The sequence below is a fragment of the Pteropus alecto genome, unplaced genomic scaffold (assembly GCF_000325575.1).
Source record: "Pteropus alecto unplaced genomic scaffold, ASM32557v1 scaffold94, whole genome shotgun sequence".
NCBI classification, from domain to species: Eukaryota; Metazoa; Chordata; class Mammalia; order Chiroptera; family Pteropodidae; genus Pteropus; species Pteropus alecto.
This window is the reverse complement of record NW_006437736.1, coordinates 8442534-8464456: the sequence shown is the minus strand read 5'-3', so window position 1 is coordinate 8464456 and position 21923 is coordinate 8442534. Positions and strand designations below refer to the sequence as shown.

Sequence of the window (21923 nt, the reverse complement as noted above, 5' to 3'; positions counted from 1 at the left end):
GGCAGCTTCAATTTTATTTTGGCAAAAAAGACATATTCGTTGGCCTGTTTCTTTTGCCCTGACTGCTTCCTAAGCTTCATAGCACCCCCCCCCTCCCAGTTAAATAACTATTCCAATAAGCATAATGAAGATCAATTTATTTTTTAAATTATGTAATAAATATTTAACTGTTGTTCATGTTTTATCCACTGTACCAAATGTAGGCTTGAATATAGTCCCTTCTTTTCTGCAAAATCTGTGTTAGGTTCTCCAGATGTCAGTATTCGTGGATGAGGCTTGCTAATATTGTGTAGACAAAGGAATAATTAAATTATAAGTAATTAAATTGTAATAAGTTAAAAGTTTAAGATAAAGGAAACCATTGTATAAAGCTGAATGTGCTAGTCAAGTTGCTTGGATCAAAAATGATCATAGCCTATCTCTCACAATTTTAAGGGGTATATCTTATCTCTCAGTCTTCTCAAAACCAAGTTATTTTTAATTTAATCTAAATAAAAATTTAGATTTTGTTTTATCATTTTGAGAAAGATACATTGTCCCAAAATCACATGAAAAGTGAAGAGTATGGTGTTTGGCAGTCACCACTGGCCAGTTATGGACAGTCATATAATAGAGATCACAAGGAATGTCTGTGTTTCAGAAACCATCTCCAGTGGCTGCGAGGGATAGGTTAGTGGAGGTGATGATTGCTATTGGGAAATCCTGGGCACATTTATCCACATTAACTTAGATTTTATTACTTTATCTTGTTTTCAGTAAGTATTCAATTTTGTAAAGAGTGAAATTATAAATTATGCCTATATAAAAAGATACAGCCTCTATTTTGACAAATATTCGTTTTTAGAATAATTTTGTTTAAAGATAGGCTATTGAGAAAAAATACTTTTCCGTGGGTAACTTTCTTTGCTAATGTATTTTAAAGAATATGAAGTGAATAAACAGTAGAGTGCCAAATATTGCTTACATGTTGTTTCAATAATTTTGTATAAAAAAGAGTCTCAAATTTTAATTAGAGTTAACAGTTGTTGACTATTAAGTAGAAGATGTATTGGATGATTGCACTACATTGTCTTTTTGTATGTTTGAAAATTTTCATAATGAAAGGTTGAAAACGATTTTAATTCAGGATGATAATGAAAAGCTTCTAGTACTTGCTTATCTTTATCAACTACCAGTAGGCAATAAACATCTGTGTGTCTTCTAGGTCCTGTGGTGGATACAGGGATACTTAAGGCGTAGTTTCTTTGTTCAAGAAGCTTATAATACATATAAGGTGGTGGGATTTTTACACAAGTGATATGTTTTAGCAGAGTGGATAGTATAGTGAAATAGTAGAAGGAAAACAAATTAGAAATTAGATGGTAGTCTATTCTGATGAAAGGTTTTGAGGTGCAGTCAGTATGAGGCCTAAGGGGTTAGTTAATTAGTAACAACTGTGTTGAAATTGGTTAATTTTAATTAACTGATGGCATAAAGAAAATATTTTTAAGGTAGTTGATAACCTATTTTGACCTATATAGGTATCTTTGACCTAAAAGAATTAATGAATGTCTAAGAGAAAATTATGTTTTTTCTTTCTTTATGAACTGCAGTGTTCCTTCTCAAGGATGGTGACACTTCAAGAGCTCGAGCCATTTCACATGATCTTTTTTAAAAGGCTTAAAACATCTTGAAAAAAATAAACACACTTAAATTAGATGCATTTATAAAATGTGTTATAGCAGAACTTTACTAAAATAAGATTGTGCATATGGATAGCGAGATAGGAACTTGAACTTCTAGGTCATTCGTTTTTAGTTCAAATTAATATTACATAACACTTTTAGCTCCTGGTTGTCTTGTGTCTCATAATGATCAAGAGAGCTAAGATTATGTAATTTTATATATAAGTGTTATTTAAAGTTCTCATTCATATGATTTCCTGAAGGCATATGTCATGTTTTACTGGAGTGCTCCATATTTATTGTCCCTGTATTTCTGGGGAGACAGAATGGTGTATTGGCTAAGAAAGAATGTGGCCCCTTAGACTGTCTAGTTTCGAATCTTGATTCTTCACCTTACCAATTGTGACATCTTAGATAATACATTTATTTTCTTTACAATGTCCTCATCTGTGAAGTGAGGATAATAACTTGTCTCATGGTGTTGCTGTGAGGAATGGAATAATTTCTAAAAAACACACTGATGTTTGGGGAATGTGATGTTAAAATTGAGTTATTAAATTGTCCCTTTATGTTACCATTTTTTGGAGACTCAATTCTCTAAAGTCTTTAATTCATATATATACATACACGTGAAAACTATAACTTGTGAAAACTATATAACTTGTGAGAAGTATAATTATAATATGGCAAAAATAATTAGAAGAGAACAGCAATAAAAAGGAAGATAATGTCTTGGATATTGATAGTTTAGTAGTAGTAGATTTAATTAGAGGCTTTTGAAAGAGACTTTTATGGAAATTCTAGAAGAGCCATTCAAAAATCTTCCAAAGAATTTTGGAAGACTAGCATTGATTCTTCGCTAATTTTTCTTTTAGCTTTATCAGTTTTCTTTGCATTTATGATGGAGATCTAGCAACACTGATGTACACAGTAGTAATACATCAGCTATTAATATGGTTATTTTTTTACTGATTTGTTAAGATGGGGTAATCGGATGGGAATTCTTTTTCTTTGGGTAACTGAGAAAGAATGGAAAGAAGAAGATAGTTAAGGAAGGTGTGCGATTTTAGTAATATAAAATAAGCTGTGAATGATCTCAAAGAGAGGTGATGAGGGAGCATCGTCCTGTAATCATTCCCATTTATACCCAAAACAAGATGGGGTTAGGGTAGAAGGAGAGAGAGAGAGATTGTAGGTTAATTATATGTAAAAGATGCTTATAAATTGAGTTTTTGTATAATCAAGCACTCCCTGACATGTATAACCTTTCTTTCAAAAAGCATTTCAAAATTTTGTAGTTTACTCCAAGGTTATTATTGTGAATAGTATTATGAATTTTTAAACATTTTAACTTTTATTTGAATTCTGGTTATATAGGAGATTACTAAACAGGGGACAACACACTGCACACTGTTTGTGTGTACCTCTGATACCAGAGTTAAAAAATGTGGAGATTTTCTGTGTTCTCCTTAGATGAGGGCTCTAGGTCATATACCTTTAAAAATATTGAGATTTACTAATTATGAAGAAACTAACTTTTTTATATCAGAAAGGTATTACAATGATGCTAGAATTTGCACAGCTTTAGTTTTTAGTTATTTGTAGGCTGTCGTGACACCTAAATATTACTTTTATATATTCTTGATTAAAATTAGTTATACATTTTTTTAAATTAGGAAGTGGCTGTTTTTGTCTTTGATAAAAAGTTGATGGACAAATATCAAAAATTTGAAAAGGATCAAATCATCGATTCTCTAAAACGAGGAGTCCAGCAGTTAACTCGACTACGACACCCTCGACTTCTTACTGTCCAGCATCCTTTAGAAGAATCCAGGTAAATTTTTATAAAAGCTTACATAAGAGACTTCCTGAACAAATGTGGAAAATAACTATATATGAAGTCTGTCTATACAGTCAGTGAAAAAATTATATAAACTGAGTGTTGCATTCTTATGGATTAGGTATTTCCACAAATTTACTTGCATATTCTATGTATATGTCTATTTCTGAAATATTAACTGAAGCTTTCTTTACATTGGCCTTGAATGTATTTGCTCAGCACTACAGCAATCAAAATGGGAGATGCAAGAGAACAAGGTACAGTCCCTGCCTGAAAGTAGCTGTTCTTGTTAATTTGCTAGAATTTCTTGACCCCTTTTCATTGATTCATTATTTGAGGGCTTTTTAAATGTGTGTTCCAGGTACTGTTGTAGACATTTAACTTCTTACTATGCCCAGCATGTCATTTCATATCCCTCAGTTACTCTACCATCTATTTTTCTTAAAGATGAGCTTAAGAACTGTTTCTGAGAATGACAAGAAAATGAAATTTATGTTGTGTTATCTTAACTGGATCCTTAAGCCTGTGGCTTTAAGCTTGTGGTTCTTTTAATATGCCATGGATAACCCTAACTATATAAATCTTTTCCACGTTACTCTTAATCCCAAATTTATTCCTTTCTTCCTCCTTACTTAGCAGATGATATTCACCTCCCTTAATTCAGAAGATCTTAACCAGTTTGCCGATTGTGTTTTGTGGACCCTAGGATTTTAAGGGGAGGGGAGGAACAGGCAGGTGAAGAAAACAGGTTCTAGGCTTCCCCACTCTGTTCAGAAAGGACAATTTTGCTTTTATCTATTTTATAAGATTTCTGCATAATTCTTACTTTGGAATCTTGAATAACCCACTGTCACTACCCTCCTTCCCAAAGGCACAAGATCCTTTCTTTCAACCCAGAAAAGAAAAACTAATATTTTCCATGTGAAAAACTGTACTGAATGTTTTATATCTGTTTATTCTCACAATTATGTAGAAAAACTGAGGAACAGAGACACTACTTAAGCCACATAGTTATGGCACTCTGATTCTGAGCCCATGTTTTTTCGTCCTCACTGTACCATACTGTGCCTACCCAGCAATACTCTTATATGTCTCTTACCATAATAATATTTCTATTGCCCTTCTTTTCATGAATAAACCCAGAAGAAGACTATACTAGTTGTCTCTTATGTAGCACTCGACTATTGTGATCCCTCTTTCCCAAAGTAGACCAAGTTTTGTTTGCCCCACTTGCACACTTGTCCTGAGATTACCTGGTTCCATATATGTTAGTGCTATTTCCTCTGAAGTATTTACTTATCAGGGTCTATATCAGAATGCTACCCATTTTTGTTATTTTATCCTGTATTTCATCATTACATTATAAGTTCTTTGAGGGGAGAAGGACAAATGTTTATATTTTTCTCTGTCCCTGCAGCTTCTGTTACAGTGACTTAAATGTTATAGAACTAAGGATTTATTAGCAATCATGAAGAAAGACAATTCCAAGTTTACTTTAACGCATCTTTATTGTTAGGTTGTAAAAATTGCAGTAGCATTGGTAGATATAGGAACACTTTAGGGAAGGAAAAGAAAATTCCCAGTTTTTAATGACTTAATAATGCAGAGATGATACTGGAATTATCTAAAAGAAATGTGCTATGGGAAAGTAAATCCAGATCAAAACCCAGAGTTGGTGATGTGTATGGGAAACACAGACACAGTCTTTAAAACCATGGAAAATAAAAAAAATTTGTTAAGAGCATGAGTGAAAAAGAGCAGAGTATTGAGTATAGAACTTGAAATGTGGAGGGGAAAGAAGGGCCAGGGAAAGAAACTGGAGGGGGATCATTGTCACGTGGCAGGAAAAAAAATTGGCAGCATGTCATAGAACCCAAAGGAGGGAAAAATGGACTTGTTAACACTGGACATCACAAAATAAAAAGAAAGTAAGGACTGAGAAGAATCCATTACACTTGACTAGTGAGAGGTGGTTATTGATATTCAATAATATCTGTAGGATGGCAGTTTGGAAGCTAGAAAATAGATATAAAAGAGCCCAGCAGAGAAGGCATCATATGCAAATGAAGTTACAGAGAAGGAACTTGAAAGAACTTTGAGGAGGATATTTGAATCAATAATATACTGAGGTGAAGACCTGGGAAATTAGATTATTCATGTTAGATGATTTTTTTTTTTTAAGTAGAAATTGGGTAATACGTGAGTAGTGGGTAAAGGGGCCATGGAATGAGGAGTTAAATAAGAGAGCTGTGAAGGAATGGTCTTGAATCTCGAAAAATAAAGATCAAGGTTAGAGCACACTATGTGACTTTACATTGTGAATTTATAAAGATTTGAGTGTTCTCTTTTGTCCTTCAGCTTATGTCATAAACACGGAAGTAAAAGAAACCTGTGATGGTTACTTAGGGTTAATATGGGTTTACTCAGTAAAAGTTAGTAAGAGCGATAGTTATTGTTGAGGTTGTTGGGGACAAGAAAGGAATCAAGTATAGTCAGGAGGAATAGTTCGAATTTGTTGAGTAAGACTACTGGTAAGCTGGATTTGATGGAGATGCTTAAAGAGTAGGAGATAAATAGTTAGTACATAGCCATGGTTGAAGAGGGTGGTCCTTGAGAGAAGATATAGCACTTCTGGTGTGTGTAATGACGATGGAAATGAATCTTCATGAAAGTCAAGACCTTTGAGCTTGAAAGATAGTCATATGGATGTTGATGTGACCAAGAGTGATTTTAGGGTCAAGACAGAGAGGAGAAAAATAAAGAGTTGCTAAAATAAATGAATCCTGGGAATCGTAGGAAACTATAGAAAAGACTTAAAGAATATTTGAGCAGTTTTCCTCCAGGACAGTTCAGCAAATGAAAGGCTTTTGTCCACTGCGTTAATGAGTGTAGTGTGGGAGTAAAGAACAAGAGAGCATCCCTGATGATGACCAAGCAGGCAGGACCGTGCGACCCTCTCCCTCAACTTAAGGAGCTCTGTCTTTATCTCTTAATATATTGAGCTTCTGCATATTGCTTTCATTTGAAAAGTGGGTTCATGGCAAAAGAAAAGTTACTCAGTATTACACGGATGAAACAGCAAAGGGCATACTTGCCGTTAAACAGGTATTGCCAATGTGCAGAAAATACAGTACCTTGTATTTTTCCATTGCCAGAGCCTAAGCCCAGGCATAAAATTGTTTGGGCTTGAGTCTCAAACACTTGGTAGTTTTAATAGCAATAGTAAGCATTTATCGAGTTTACATGCTAGTCATTGTACTATATACTTTGTTTGCATGCATATCTCATTTGGTCTTCACGGTAACACTTCAAGATGGTCTTTTTATTACCATTTTACAGGTGAGCAAAGTGAGATTCAGGGCCATGGTTTCCAGAGTCATAATGTCAAGGAATAGGGATGCTGGGACTTGAAGTTGGATATTTGTCTTCAAAGTCTGAGCTCTTGATCATTACTCTCTCTCTATATATAAAGCTATTGAATGTCAATATCTAACATTTTCTGAATTTCTAAATTCTTTTACATCAAAGAGCAATAATTTTAAACATTAAAAAATCATGACACCTTTCAAAGTGATATATAAAATAGATTAAAAGCAAAGCTGCTCTGATCGAGCTGGTTATAGGAAACCTACCCTTCATCCTGACTCCTTTTGCTCTAAAGATATCTGTGGGAAATCTACAGTTCCTTTGAGATATTCTGAAAACTATAGCCTTAGAAATGAGAATAATATCGTAGGTATAATGTAATAATATTTTTAATTAGTTCATTGGTTTTCCTTAAAGAATATCGGTCATTCAGAAAAGCATAGTTGAACTATTTTATTTACTGAGTTTTTAAGTTTTAAAAATGTATCACAATTGTTACAACACTTAGTTTTAAAGACTGTTGAGTGATTTATCCAGTATAATTCATATACAAAGCTTTCTGACTTTGTTCTGCTAGTTTAAGTGTCTTAGGTTAATGCTGAAAATAAATCAAGTAGTTTACCTTCTTGTTGATAGTTTAATAGGACCACTCATATTTTATGTATATTTGATTTTGCTAATGTGGGAAAAAATTAAATAACTTTTTCTTTTTTAAAACAGGGATTGCTTGGCATTTTGTACAGAACCAGTTTTTGCCAGTTTAGCCAATGTTCTAGGTAACTGGGAAAATCTACCTTCCCCTGTGTCTCCAGACATTAAGGACTATAAACTTTATGATGTAGAAACCAAATATGGTTTGCTTCAGGTATGTATTTTTATTCATTGTGTGAAAAGAGTTCTTTTCCTTTAGAGTTGTCGTCACAAGTCCTTTGTCAGATACATGATTTACAATATTTTCTTCCAGTCTGTGGCTTATCTTATTCTCTTAACAGTATATATTTTTTAATTGTGGTAAAATACACATAACATAAATTTTACTGTCTTAATCATTTTTAAGTGTACAGGTTAGTGGCATTAAAGTATGTTCACACTGTTGGTGACCATTGCCACCATCCATCTCTAGAATTCTTTCAACTTGTAAAACTGAAGCTTTACTCATTGAGCAATAATCCCCATTCTCCCCTCTTCACTCCCTGGTCTCTGACAACCACGATTCTACTTTCGTTTCTACAAATATGACTACTTTAGGTACCTCACATAAGTGGAATCATACTGTATTCTTCCTTTTGCGACTGGTGTTTTCACAATGTCCTCAAGGTTCATCCATGTTGTGTCAGAATTTCCATCCTTTTTAAGGCTGAATATTTTTCCATTGTGTTCACACCTTATGTTCATTCATTTGTAGATGGGCACTTGGGTTTCTACCTTTTGGCTATCGTGAGTAATACTGCTATGAACATGGGTGTACTAATGTCTTTTCAAGACCTTTTCAGTTCTGGGGATATACCCGGAAGTAGGATCACTCGATGATATGACATTTCTAGTTTTAAATTTTTGAGGAACCAGGATACTGGTTTTTATAACAGCTGTACCATTTTACAGTTCTCCCAGTAATACACAAGGGTTCTAATTTTTCCACATCCTCACCAACATTCGCTATTTTCAGACGTTTGATGATAGCCATCCTAATGATATATCATGGTTTTAATTCACATTACCTTAATAGTTAGTGAATTTGAGTATCTTTTATGTGTTATTGGCCATTGGTATAACCTCTTTTAAAAAATGTTTGTTCAAGTCCTTTGCCCATTTCTGAATCAAATTGTTTTTCAGTTGTTGACTTGTAGAAGTCCTTTATATGTTTTATATAGTAACTTCTTATCAGATATATGAATTGCAAATGTTTTCTTCCATTCTGTTAATTTTGTCCTTTTGATGCACAGAAGTTTTTTTATTTTGATATATCCAATTTATGTCCTTTTTCTATTGTTGCCTGTGCATTTGGTGTCATATCTAAGAAGTCATTAACAAATCCAGTGTCTCAAAGCTTTTCCCTATGTTTTCTTCTAAGGGTTTTATAGTTTTAGGTCTTACGTTTAAGTCTTTGATCTTTTTTGAGTTAATTTTTATATATGTTTAAGATAAGGGTCCAACTTCATTCTTTTACATGTGAATATACAATTTTCCCAGCACTGGTTTAAATTTCTTTTCTTTCGCCATTGAATGGTCTTGGCACCTTTGTTGAAAATCATTTGACCATATTCATTGAGTTTATTTCTAGGTTTTTTGTTTGGTTCCATTAGTCTATATGTCTGTCTTTATGTTTGTAGCTTTGTAGTAAGCATCTAAACTTTTTTTCCCCAGCTATAAAATGGTTCCAAAGATTATCTGAGATAATTATGTGAAAGCACCTACCAAATTAGTACCTGAAATATACTATAAACATACAATAAGGTTTTTTTTCCTCATAAAGTTAGGAAAACTTTTATAGCTTTGAAAAATTTTGCATGTTTTATAAATTATATTTAAGGAATAAGTGTTCTTAAAAATGTAAATCTTAAATAAATTTCATGTGTTCAAATGTGTTAGAACTTGAGAACATTTAACCTAATGAAGCATGTGAAGGACCTGTACACTGAAAACTCTAAGGCATTAGACAAAATATGGAGAATATATTTGCAAACAACCTATAAGAGCCTAATATACAAAATATACAAAGAGCTCATACAACTCAGTAACAACAAAAAAATATCCAAACCAGCAGAAGGGCTGAATAGACACTTCTCCCAAGAAGACATGCACATGGCCAATAGACATAGAAAAAGATGCTCAACTTCACTAGCCGTTAGGGAAATGCAAATTAAAACCACAATGAGATATCATCTCACACCTGTTAGAATGGCTGTTATCAACAAAACAAGTAATAACAAGTGTTGGAGAGGATATGAGGAAAAAGGAACTGTCATACACTGCTGGTGGGACTGCAAATTGGTTTAGCCACTATGGAAAACACTATGAAGGTTCCTCAAAAAACTAAGAATTAAATTGCCATATGGTCCAGCAATCCTTCTTCTGGGTATTTATCCCAAAAATCTGAAAACATTTATCTGCAAAGATATATGCACCTCAGTGTTCATAGCAGCATTATTCATGGTGGCCAGGACATAGATGCAACCGAAGTGTCCTATGATAGATTATTGGATAAAGAAGATGTACATATAGACTGGAATACTACTCAGCCATAAGAAAAGATGAAATGCAACAACATGGGTGGATCTCAAGATTATCATGATAAGTGAAATAAGTCAGACAGAAAAAGTTGAAAACCATATGATTTCACTTATATGTGGGATATAAAAAACGGAAAGCATCAAATAAACATGACAAAGACTCATGGACAGAGACAGTGGATCAGTGGTTACCAGAGGGAAGGTGGAGAAGGGGGAGATAGATAGGGGTAAATGGGGTCAAATATGTGGTGATAGAAGGAAATTTAACTTTGGGTGGTAAATACACAATGCAATATACAAATGATGTATTATTGAATTGTACACTTGAAACCTATATGATTTTATTAACCGATGTCACCCCAATAATTTAATAAGAAAGAACTAGAGAACACTCATTCGAAAAATATTGTTAACTCCCTCATTGCTTATTGTATTAGTCAATGAAGATAAATATTCAGGTAATTAGAAGTAGTAGGTTGTATCTCAGAGAGTGGCGAAATGAAACTGAAAAGATTGAAAAAGGCATTATTGGTGATGAGGAACACTGAAGGATTTTAAGCAGGCAAATGACCTGGTTGAATGTGCATCTTAGGGCTACTATTGTAGGAGAGAATTTCGGGGTAAGGAAAACATATGGGAAATACAACATACTATATATAGAGTTATTTTTCAGAATCAAATATGTAACTTATAAGTGCTTAGCATAGTGCTTGCATGCAAAAAAAGTTAATGGAAGTTTAAAAAAATCTTGGTCAAAAATCATAGGAAGGAATAGAGATACAGAGTGAAGTACCTATGCAGAGGTAGAATAGGCCCTCATGACTGACTCTGCGAATGGGAGTTGAGAGTGTTGTGGAGTCTAATGTGATTTCCCACATTTATTAAGAAGTTGATATACCATCATTTGAAATAATTTACCAGCTGAGACCTACACAGGTTCAGTGACTTCCTCATAGTAGCAAGGCTAGTAAGTGATGAAGTGGAGACAGGAATCCAGATACCTTTTAAAGTAGTACTGTTTACACCCTTTACTGTTGACTTGCCTTCACATTGGAAACTATAAAGGATATTTCAGAGAATTCTCATATTTGTTTATTAAGCAAATATTTATTGGTCAGCTATATACCTGGTACAGTTCTGGGTGCTGAAGGTATGGCAGTGAATAAAACAGACACAAATTCCTACCTTTCAGAACTTACAGTAAGTAAATATCTAGAGAACTAGAGAACACTCATTCGAAAATGAGTGTTCTCTAGTTCTTTCTTATTAAATTATTGGGGTGACATCGGTAGATTATTATTATATATTAGATTATAATGATAAATGCTTGTGGAGAAAAAAAGTGAAGGGGGAAGAGGTGGTAGTTTGGATGCGGGGGTGGAGCAAAGGGGATTTGTGCTTTTGAATGGAGTAGTCTAAAAAATCTACCTATGAAAAGAGGATATTTGAGTAAAGACCTGAAAACAAAGAAGCAGGCCATATAGATGCCTGGGAGAAGAATGATCTAGGCAGAGAGAACAGCAAGTGCAGAATCCGTGAGATAGAATCATGCATGACATGTTCAAGGAAATACCTGAGTGGTGCAGAGGAGTAAAAGCTTTTGGAAGGTTTGAGCAGGAAAGTAACATGGTCTGGGTTATGTTTTGTTATGTTACGGAATTAGTCTAGCTGCTGTATTGGAAATTAAACTATGTAGCAGAATAAGAGCAGAAGAAAAGTGACTGCTACAGTAATACAGATGAGGTAGGTGCCAGAGAGAATGGTAGTCCAGGATAGAGTAGGTAGCTAAGACAGGGTCAAATTCTTAGTGTATTTTGATGGAGAAAGTATTGGGATTTGCAGATGGGTTTGCTCTATATGAAAAATAGAATAACACAAGATAACTCAAAGGTTTTTATCCAGAGCAACTGGAAAAATTGAAGTGGCCATGGGAAAGACTGCAGGAGGAGAGAATTGAAATGTGGGGGAAGCTCAGTTATAAATTCTTTAAAGATTGAGGTGCTCATAAGCATTCAAGGGGAGAGAAGTCAAGAAGGCAGATAATCAGTTCTCATCTTGAGAATGGAGGCCCAGCCTGGAGATACTTGGGAGTAATAATATATAGAAGGTATTTATAACTACAAATACTGAGAAAGAGTAGATGGAAAACTCAGAGGTCCAAACGTTGAATCCAGGAGGTTAGGGTAATGAGGAAGGACCAGAAAAATAAACCGAAAAGCGGTGACCAGTGGAGTTGGAGGAAAACCTGGGAGAATGGTGTCCTGGAAGTTAGAGAGCATTAATTAGTTTGCCAAAGTCTACTTCTGGAAATAGAGATCCAGCCTTTATTTTTGGTTAATAAGTCTCATGGTAATCTTAGGCACAAATAGAAAAGGTACCAAATACTAATCCAGTGTGAGAATGATTGAACATCAGTTAATATTTGAAAACTGAGCATAGTACTACTATTCAGAAAAATAGAATTTCAATATGAAGTGTAAGTATCTAAAAACATTAATTAGAATCAAATTGACAAGATATCTCTTGATATTTACTGTCTCTAACTCAGGAATCAAAGATTTCCTCACTTTTCAAACTCAGGAATTGAGTAAATTTGGATAGCAAAGTACTTTTATATTATCTTTTCTTTTGCTCATGTGGATATAGAAAGGCACTTGTAACCCTGATTATAAAACTGAGCCTTTCCTGTTAATGCTTATATTGTCCTGGCAACTGAGATATCTACACTTTTGCATTTATGATGAAATTTGTTATCTGACATTTTTTATTGGGAGAAGCAGCAGTTATGATTTATAAGACATTTTATTATTGTAATCAGAAGGAGTTTTATTTAATATAAAAATATCTTTTTTCTTCCAGGTTTCTGAAGGATTGTCATTTTTGCATAGCAGTGTGAAAATGGTTCATGGAAATATTACACCTGAAAATATAATTTTGAATAAAAGTGGAGCCTGGAAAATAATGGGCTTTGATTTTTGTGTATCATCAACCAATCCTTCTGAACAAGAGGTAATGAGCGTTTTAGTCTTCCATTTTTTTTTATATTTAAATATTTTTTATTTCTTCAAATTTGTTATTTATTAGGAGTGACTGAAATAAAAAATATAATTGAGTCCCAGTGTTTTAATTTTTAAAGCTGTGGAAATTTGTGATTGCATCTGAAATGGATTAAAGAATTTATAAGCCTCATAAATATAAAGAAATAGGCTACATGGGACAATAGTATGTTTAAATGTATAGAAAATTTCTAGTGTTCATTATACCTAAGAATGTTCTTTAGCTCATTAATTCCACAATAGTTAATGTTACTTGAGAAAAGGATGCTAGAGTTAAACAAATTTGAGAACTATTGGGTTAAGTAGGTTTTTTTTCCCCTCCCAGAATGTCAAATACACTAACAAACATTGTGAATCTCTAGCAGTATTTCCCCAACTTATTGGACCACAGAATCTTCTTTAGGGAGCATGATAACGACAATAGCAATGATTATAGTAGCTAACAAGTGAGGTATAGAAATAATACAGATGAGTAAATTAGGTTCATAGAATAACCTGCCTAAGTTTAGGCAGGTGGTAAGTGGAGAGCTAGGATTTCAATCCAGTTTTTCTGGTTTCAAAGTACCTGTTACTTAGTGATTATGATAACCTGCCTATATATACTTAGGAAAACACTGCAATATTTCAAGTTTTTACTATATATAGTTATTAAAAGGATGTTGATTTGTTCTAAGATGATTTGTCATTTGGTAAACATTTTTAAGAGAAGCAGAAAAAATTCGTATTGGTGAGTATATACTATGGGTCAGACACTGTGCTGGATCTGTTTTTGATACATTTGTTTAACAGCAACCTTTTTTGAACCTATTAACTAAAACACATAGCTAGGTAGTGAAAGAACAAGGTTCAAACAATAATCTGTTTGAGCGCATAAGACTTGAAGCCTGGGTGTCATAAAACAGGCCAGACCTTTTCACATTCATACCTTTTCTTATAGTGATGATTTGTCTGGAGCTCCAGTAATCTCACAGTTATGATAGTTCTTTTTCTTATCTCTCAATTCATTGCATGCACTTCCCAGATTTGGGAATTTGAGGATTGAAGGTGGTGATGACATTTTTACTTGCATGACTAAGTATAAATTTAAAAATAAATTGTTACTGCTTGATAGTGGTTTGCTTTAATTTGAAATGTTTATGTAATCTTTTTTCTTTCTTATTATAGCCCAAGTTTCCTTGTAAAGAATGGGACCCAAATTTACCATCATTGTGTCTTCCAAATCCTGAATATTTGGCTCCTGAATACATACTTTCTGTGAGCTGTGAAACAGCTAGTGATATGTACTCTTTAGGAACTGTCATTTATGCTGTATTTAACAAGGGGAAATCTATATTTGAAATTAACAAACAAGATATTTACAAGAGTTTCAGTAGGCAGTTGGATCAGGTATTTGCCTTTATATATTTGCTTGCGTTAAAAATGTGTTAAATATTTCTGACCTTTTATAAAATGTGTTCAGAATATTTTCTAAAATGAGATGAGTGTCTCGTATTTGAAGTTTGCATAAAATAAACTTAGCAAAAGTAATTCTGTAATTAATGAGGATTTGTTAAAGTTTGTTACAACTTTAATCATGGCATTTTTTTACTGGAGTGAGTATTGAAATTGTCTGAAATATTGGGCATTTTGTTTTAGGAATAAACAATTTAGGGTATTAAAGATAAAAGTTTTTATTATCTTGCAACAGTAGAATTAGCAATTCGTTTTAATTTAAAAATATATTTTTCAGTAAATTTCAAAAGTTTCTTAAATGCACTATTGGCAATATAAATGCACAGATTTTTTAATATTTTATAGTTAAATATAATTACTATTCAAAATTACTCTTTTGAATAGTTGAGTCGTTTAGGATCTAGTTCACTTACAAATATACCCGAGGAAGTCCGTGAACACGTAAAGCTACTGTTAAATGTAACTCCAACTGTACGACCAGATGCAGATCAAATGACAAAGGTGAGTACTCATGAATTCCTGCCTTAGGTAGAGGGACCAAAAATCAGTTAAAGTAGATTAAGTGCTCCTTAAGTAAGGTTTAGTCAGCTATAGTCCTCAGATAATATCTATATTCTTGAATATATTGAATATTCAGCTTCTTTTAATCTTAAATAGTAAAATAATTTATGTATATAATTGCTCTGATATAAAATTATGATTTCAAATAAACAGGAGTCCAAACAGTTACAGTTAGATGTGCAGAAGTTCTGGACACTCCAAGAATTCATAACTCTCTAATTCACTAATATAAGAATGGGTTTTAATAGATAAATGGTACTCTTTATACCATCAAGATAGTTTACTTAATCTTTCAATATTTTGCTAGTTATGTAAAGAAAGTGTTACCCCAGCCAACTCAACAGTACTGATTCTGAAAACCTGAACTTGAAAAATAATTTATTACTTATTTATTCTGATTTTTATAATTAGAATTATTATGAAGTTGTCTTTAGCATTTTGCTAAATATTCTGAATAATTTTTTGCCATACTGTGGCAGTTCCAGATATGAGTTCTTTAATATTTATCAAAATAATTTTATTTTTCTGTTTTTAGATTCCATTCTTTGATGATGTTGGTGCAGTAACACTGCAGTATTTTGACACTTTATTCCAAAGAGATAATCTTCAGAAATCACAGTTTTTCAAAGGACTTCCAAAGGTTCTCCCAAAACTGCCCAAGGTTGGTTGTTCATCAGTTTCTTATTATAGTCAGGATTTTAGAATTTAAAGTTTATTTTGACTTAGGATAACTCTTCCAAAGAAATACATATAGCTTTTGCGTAAATGACTATAAAAGACTGCAGATTGAAGCCAAAAGTTTAGTGAACCTTTTTTTTCGCATTGTCCAAAAATAATTAAATAGGATAAAAAAAATTAGAAGGATACCACCTGTGCAAAGGCAGCATTTGGACATTAAATGTCAGAAGAGAAGGCCGTAAGCTGTCATTGTGGTGATCACTGTCTCACAATAAAGGAGATATTTCAGTGTTGATACTGGCCTCTTCAGTTCCTCTAACTCTCCCTCTCTGGCTTATTATAGTCTATAGTACTATAGTCTAAAAATTGTTTGTGAATGCTAAAGAAGCCACTAGTTGGAAACTAATAATTTCTGGTTGCAAAAATGTCTCCAGTGTTTAATCTGTCAGACATTCATTGATTATGTACTGCTTGTATAGCCCTTTATTTAGATACTATGGAGAATAAAGAGGAAACATAAAAATTGTCCTTTCTCTCAAGGCCCTTACAGTAAGTGTAACATGCATGAAACAACAGTTAACAATATAGAACAGTGTTTAAATTGTCATATGAATCAAGAGTAATGAAGGAATTAAGAGGAAAAACATCACTGAAAACTGATTCGGGAAGGTTTCTTAAAGACAGAATGGCTATATGTCCCCTTTTATCTGTGACATTCCCAAGTTACACCTTTTGTCCTGGCATAATTAGCAATAGCACCCCATTTTACTCTTAAAAGTGCCCTAGTTTCAACCATAAATTATATGGTCACTTTACCCAAAGGGATTGGGGATCTTAGACTGTAACTTCAATGTTAATACTAAAGACCTGAAATCAAATTTCATTTAATGAAAACATTTTTGCTTTTCAGCGTGTCATTGTGCAGAGAATTTTGCCTTGTTTGACTTCAGAATTTGTAAACCCTGACATGGTACCTTTTGTTTTGCCCAATGTTCTACTGATTGCTGAAGAATGCACCAAAGAAGAATATGTCAAATTAATTCTACCTGAACTTGGCCCTGTCTTTAAACAGCAGGAGCCAATCCAGGTATGTATGTAGATATTTTTTCCTCTTTATCTGCTGTTATTCAGTAATGTTAGTCAATGATGACTATCATTGAAAACAAATAGGAATAGATATGTGACTTTTAAAAAAGTTGAGGTAAGTATGAGAGACTTTTCTTTTCCCTCGGTCACCTATTTTGCATGTTTGAAGTGAATCATTCCTAAAATTATACTTGAATTTTCCCAGTAAATGTCTGCAGCTCCCCATGAATTACCATCTCAGGAAACTAATTGTAATGAGATTTTGCATCTATTATACTGTTCCCTTTGGCCTAATTGAAAGTTATAGGTTTGGGGAAAGAAATATTTCTTTTTCTCTTACACTTCTAATTATTTCTTTTTATTTGATTTTTATTCACGGTATTTTATTTGTAGATGGTTTATGCTAGTATTTTCTCTTCATTGTATTGTTAATGAAAAGCTTCACCAGAAGAGGGAAAATGCTTATAGCACCCAGAAGTAATATGTGTATGTATTATAAGTGAAAAACATAATTAGTCTCTGATAATAGACTCTAGTAAAGTGTTTATTTGCCAAATTCAAGGCAGTCTTGGATTTAAGAGCAGTAGGGCAGTAGGGTTCGAATCTGTTCTTCTTTATCTCCTTACCAAAAGTATGACTTGAATGAGTCATTACTCTCTTAAAGCTTCCATTTTGCTCATTTCCAAAATGAAAGAAGTTGTTTGAGATTAAATGAAATTTTATGGCACATAGTAAATATTTTTACTTGTTTCTGCCATCACATGGCAATAGCTTATTAGTAAACTATCAACTGCCTGATTTAATGGCTTTATGACAGTCTGTTTGCAGTCCTTCCCTTGAAAGAAGGGGAACAAAAGGAAGTTGGTGGTGATAAGGCAAGAGTTCTTATGGCTAAGGAAAGGGGAGGTGGGGGACTGTAAGCTTCGAATCAGAATTACACAAACATGGTCAAGTGCTGGGGTGGGGGGGGGCGGGCGTGGAGGGGGGGGAAGTAGTGGAGCCACATATTCACTAAGCTATGCATCAGTCACAGTAGTCTCCTAAGAAACCTAGCACCTGAATTCTTATTTGCTTCCGTTCTTTGGTTCTCTTTTTTCCCTTAGTAGTCTAGCTAAAAGTTTCTTCTGAAAAATTTTAACTGAGCCTTGGCAAAACTAAGTATTCAGCATAAAAAGAAGGGGCAGTTTGTTACTTATAATTTAGGTATATGGTGGCAGCTAGGTGAAAGGTCAGGGAAAATTAAAAATGTTTCTTTCTAGAATTTTTCCTGGCAGTCCTTGTTTCTGTACCTTTTATTCTGCTCTTGAACTTCATAGAAATTTGAGAGATGGAGGTTAGTTCTTTGGGCCATCTGACTTTGCCACCCTCAGGCTTTTATTTTTTTACCCAGTAGCTTTCCAGATAGTTGGTACTTGTGGGCGAGTGATATATTACTGAAGATATGTGAAAATTAGGAAATTAGTCTTTATTTGTTTAAACTTAGTGCAGATGTTAAATATTGTGCTTCTAGAAATATAAGAGACTTGATTTGTATGTTTTTGTCTTCCATGCCCTCAGGCTAGCAACATGGTGAGTGTCAAAAATATATAACTTATTCTTTAGAAGATACTTTAAATTTTGGCATAAAAAATCTCATAAAGATTCTGGACTTTAATACGTTGTTCCCTTTTTCTACACAGATTTTGTTAATTTTCCTACAAAAGATGGATTTGCTACTAACCAAAACTCCTCCTGATGAGATAAAGAACAGTGTCCTGCCAATGGTTTACAGAGCACTGGAGGCTCCTTCCATTCAGATCCAGGTATAATATTTGATATTTTTCCCTTTAATGACAATTTTGATTCTTAAAGCAAAAGAAAGAGGTAAAGTGCATTTGGGATTTGGGTCATAAATCTTTTATATAAAACTCAATAGTATATATAAATCCATTGAATTGCATTATACTCTGTTACTAAAATGTACCCAATCTTTACTACTTTAAAGAAGTAATTGACAAATACCTGTATTAAGGAAGTAAAATGGTACACTGCTTTTATCTATCAGAAATGTACTTATCCAGAAAGTTTGATTTATTATAGTTTGGATTATTATATACTTTCTTCCTAAATGAGTGATTAACTAGGAATGAAATTATCAAAGATATAGATGCCTTTTTCTTATGAAAACATTAGTAGGTTTCTCATATTCATAATTTTCTTTCGTGCTTGGTAACTTAATCTTCTATTTAGAAGTATCATTGCTCCTGCATTACAGTTAGTTTGTGTAGCAGGTAGAAAAGCAGATAGTCATTTAGTGTGTCCATTTCTAACACATTTATAGTCATGCCGTTGTGTCACAAAGGTGATGTTAAAACACCATGTACTTTGCCCAACATTTAATTTTGTAGCTTTGCTATTAAAATTTGATTCTAGGGCTATCTGGGAAAAAATTTTAGATCACTATTAAAAGTATAATTGAGGGGTTTTTGTTTGTTTGTTTACTTTGGAAAATAAATGCTTGTGTCAAGAACGTGATTTTGCATGTTAAGAACATGCAAAAATGGTTTCATATTGAAGTTTATAATTTCTTTGTTATTATGGAAATTCTGTATTATAGTATAGATTATAGTAAAGAAAAACAATTTTAATTTTTAAAAGTTATTGACCAAAATTTTATTTTTTTTAATGTGAGCCTAATACCACATATAAGGTCACTTTTTTTTACTTATTTCAGTCTTTGCTAAGTTCTTTTGTTGATTCATAGTTGTGAAGTTGATCTTAAAAATTTTATTCTTTGTAAGATCATGCCTTCTTAAAGGTAAGGATATGCTGCCTTTGCCTCATTGGCATGGGATGATTGGGGAAGGTATACTTAATCCTACTTTTTAGCCCTTTCCAAAAGCATCAGTTGTAGCTTGCTGAAACATTCCTGCAGGCTGTGTGTAGCCAGCCTGGTTTTATATTCACTGAGATTAGGGAGGAGAGGGAAGTGATATGAAAGGCCATTTGTCTCAGTACACGGGTTGGTTTTGCCAATAAGTATCAGCCAGTATTTTATTGAAATTGTTAATATATAATTCACATTGACTTGTGCAACTTTGCTGAGTTTTAGAAAACAGCATTTCTGATATTTATTCAATATAAGCATTTAGTCACCAGTCCAGTGAACTGTTATCAACATCGTTTGGTAGGAGTCTGATAAAGCCTGTCTAAGCTGTGAGAGTCCTAAAGCAAGAGCACGAAACAAAAATCTTTTCCTCAAGCTTTCATGCACGTAGATGGCTTGAAAGTAACTTCTGAAATTCATTTTTGGAATGATATTTTTAAAGAAGTTTAGGTGTATTTAAAGAGGCTAGAGAGTTTAGAAAAACATTTAGAAAAGTAGAAGATGGTTTACAGAAGTTAGGATCCTTAGAGGCATTAATAGAAATATATCTGTGAATCAGTTTTTTATATTATTTCCCTTTAAAATTAAACATAGAAGCTATGTTCCTTCTCCCCTCCCCACCATCAATTATAAAAGAAGATAAAATCTGAGGCAGAAATTTCTGAGAATGTGTTAATTGGACTTCCGTGAGTTTTTCTTTCAATCTCCTGTTTTTGGGTTCTTCATCCTATCTTCTGAGGAGACAGCTCTCTTCTCTTTTTGCTAAGTGATTTAATCACAATATAAGATTTACTTCTTTGTAACCTACTGCTAAATTATACAGTAGGGTCCTCCTCACCCCCTTCAATTAAAGACTGATCTTTCTTGAGTACGGTATCCTCTGGTAATAGAAGCACAGTATCTCACTGACTGTTCACCTTTGTTCATTCTCTTCTCCTACCTATGGAAAATGGTCCCTTAAATGTAGCTTTTATTTCTTATCCTCAATGATGCCATCCACTTAATTATTATAGTTTTGAGTGGATAAAAACACATAACTCTCTTAATATCTGCCTTTTAGAAATTGGGGAATAAGTTAAAGTAAATAAAATACTTTTCAACACTTTGCTAACAGATTCTTGGTAGTTAATTCATTTCTCTTTGCTGACTACAAATGAATGTTCTTAAGCTTACCACGTTGTCAATAACTCCTTTGCTGATACATATACTTCCATTTTCTTCAGTAATCCTTTCTCTTATGCTTTCTACAAATATCAGTCTGCCCTTATAAGATATCTAAGATGTATGTTCTTCAGCCCATTAAGTTCTCAGTCATTTTTTGTTCTTTTCCTTTTCTCATTTAATCCCCCTTTTTCTCTATTATCCTCATTCAGAGTTCCCAGTTCCAATTCTTTACACTGTGGCATGGCAGTAGTTAACAAGAATGTTTTAAATGATTTTTTTCTTGTTTTTATAATTTATACTTGCTTAAATTTCAGAATTTAGAAGTACATAAAAATATAAAGAACTAAACTAAAATTCTCTCTCAGAGATGCCCAGTCAGCATTTCCAGATCTCTCCTTCCAGTCTTTTTTCCGAAGCCTATAGACAGACACATGTATATACACATTTTAAAAACTTGGATTATATAATAATGTTTTATTGCATTTTCTCCCCAATATTATTAAACAGTCTTTTAAGGTATTTTTTTAATGCTTGTTTTATATTCCATCATATTGATATATGTAACAGCTAAGAAATTCCATCATATGGATATATGTAACAGCTAAGAGGAATAGTTTTACATAACCTTGGTCTTAATTATTCCTCATTATAAAAGAAGAACAACCTAGATGCTCCTAAGTTTCCTATTTTTAAAAATAAATGAAGAATTGTGTTATCAGGAAGAGAAATTAGGAATGAGACCAGGGAATTTTGGTACCATAGACTAGTTTTATGACCTAACGATTTTGAGTAAGGTCTTCTAAGCCTGTTTTCTCATCTGTAAAATTGAAAACTGATAAAAACTATTCTTTTATATAGTTAAAAGGACCAGTTGTTATAACATACAAAGACGTTTCTTTCAAACTGTGTGACAAATTAGCTATGCAAATGCAAAATGTTTTTTAATATATGAGAAAGGGT

General features: G+C 33.2%; 1 protein-coding gene across 4 annotated transcripts in view; it reads left to right on the top strand.

Annotated features, from left to right (window-relative positions):
- Positions 1-21923, top strand: part of SCYL2 (SCY1 like pseudokinase 2) — a 57918-nt gene that overhangs the window by 19729 nt on the left and 16266 nt on the right. For all 4 annotated transcript variants that reach the window (XM_025048720.1, XM_015591559.2, XM_006914566.3 and 1 more), the window contains 8 exons: positions 3341-3498; positions 7591-7735; positions 12960-13109; positions 14321-14542; positions 14993-15109; positions 15705-15830; positions 16758-16934; positions 18613-18735. In XM_025048720.1, coding sequence (XP_024904488.1) covers positions 3341-3498; positions 7591-7735; positions 12960-13109; positions 14321-14542; positions 14993-15109; positions 15705-15830; positions 16758-16934; positions 18613-18735 — 1218 coding nt within the window. The remainder of the gene's footprint in view (positions 1-3340; positions 3499-7590; positions 7736-12959; positions 13110-14320; positions 14543-14992; positions 15110-15704; positions 15831-16757; positions 16935-18612; positions 18736-21923) is intronic.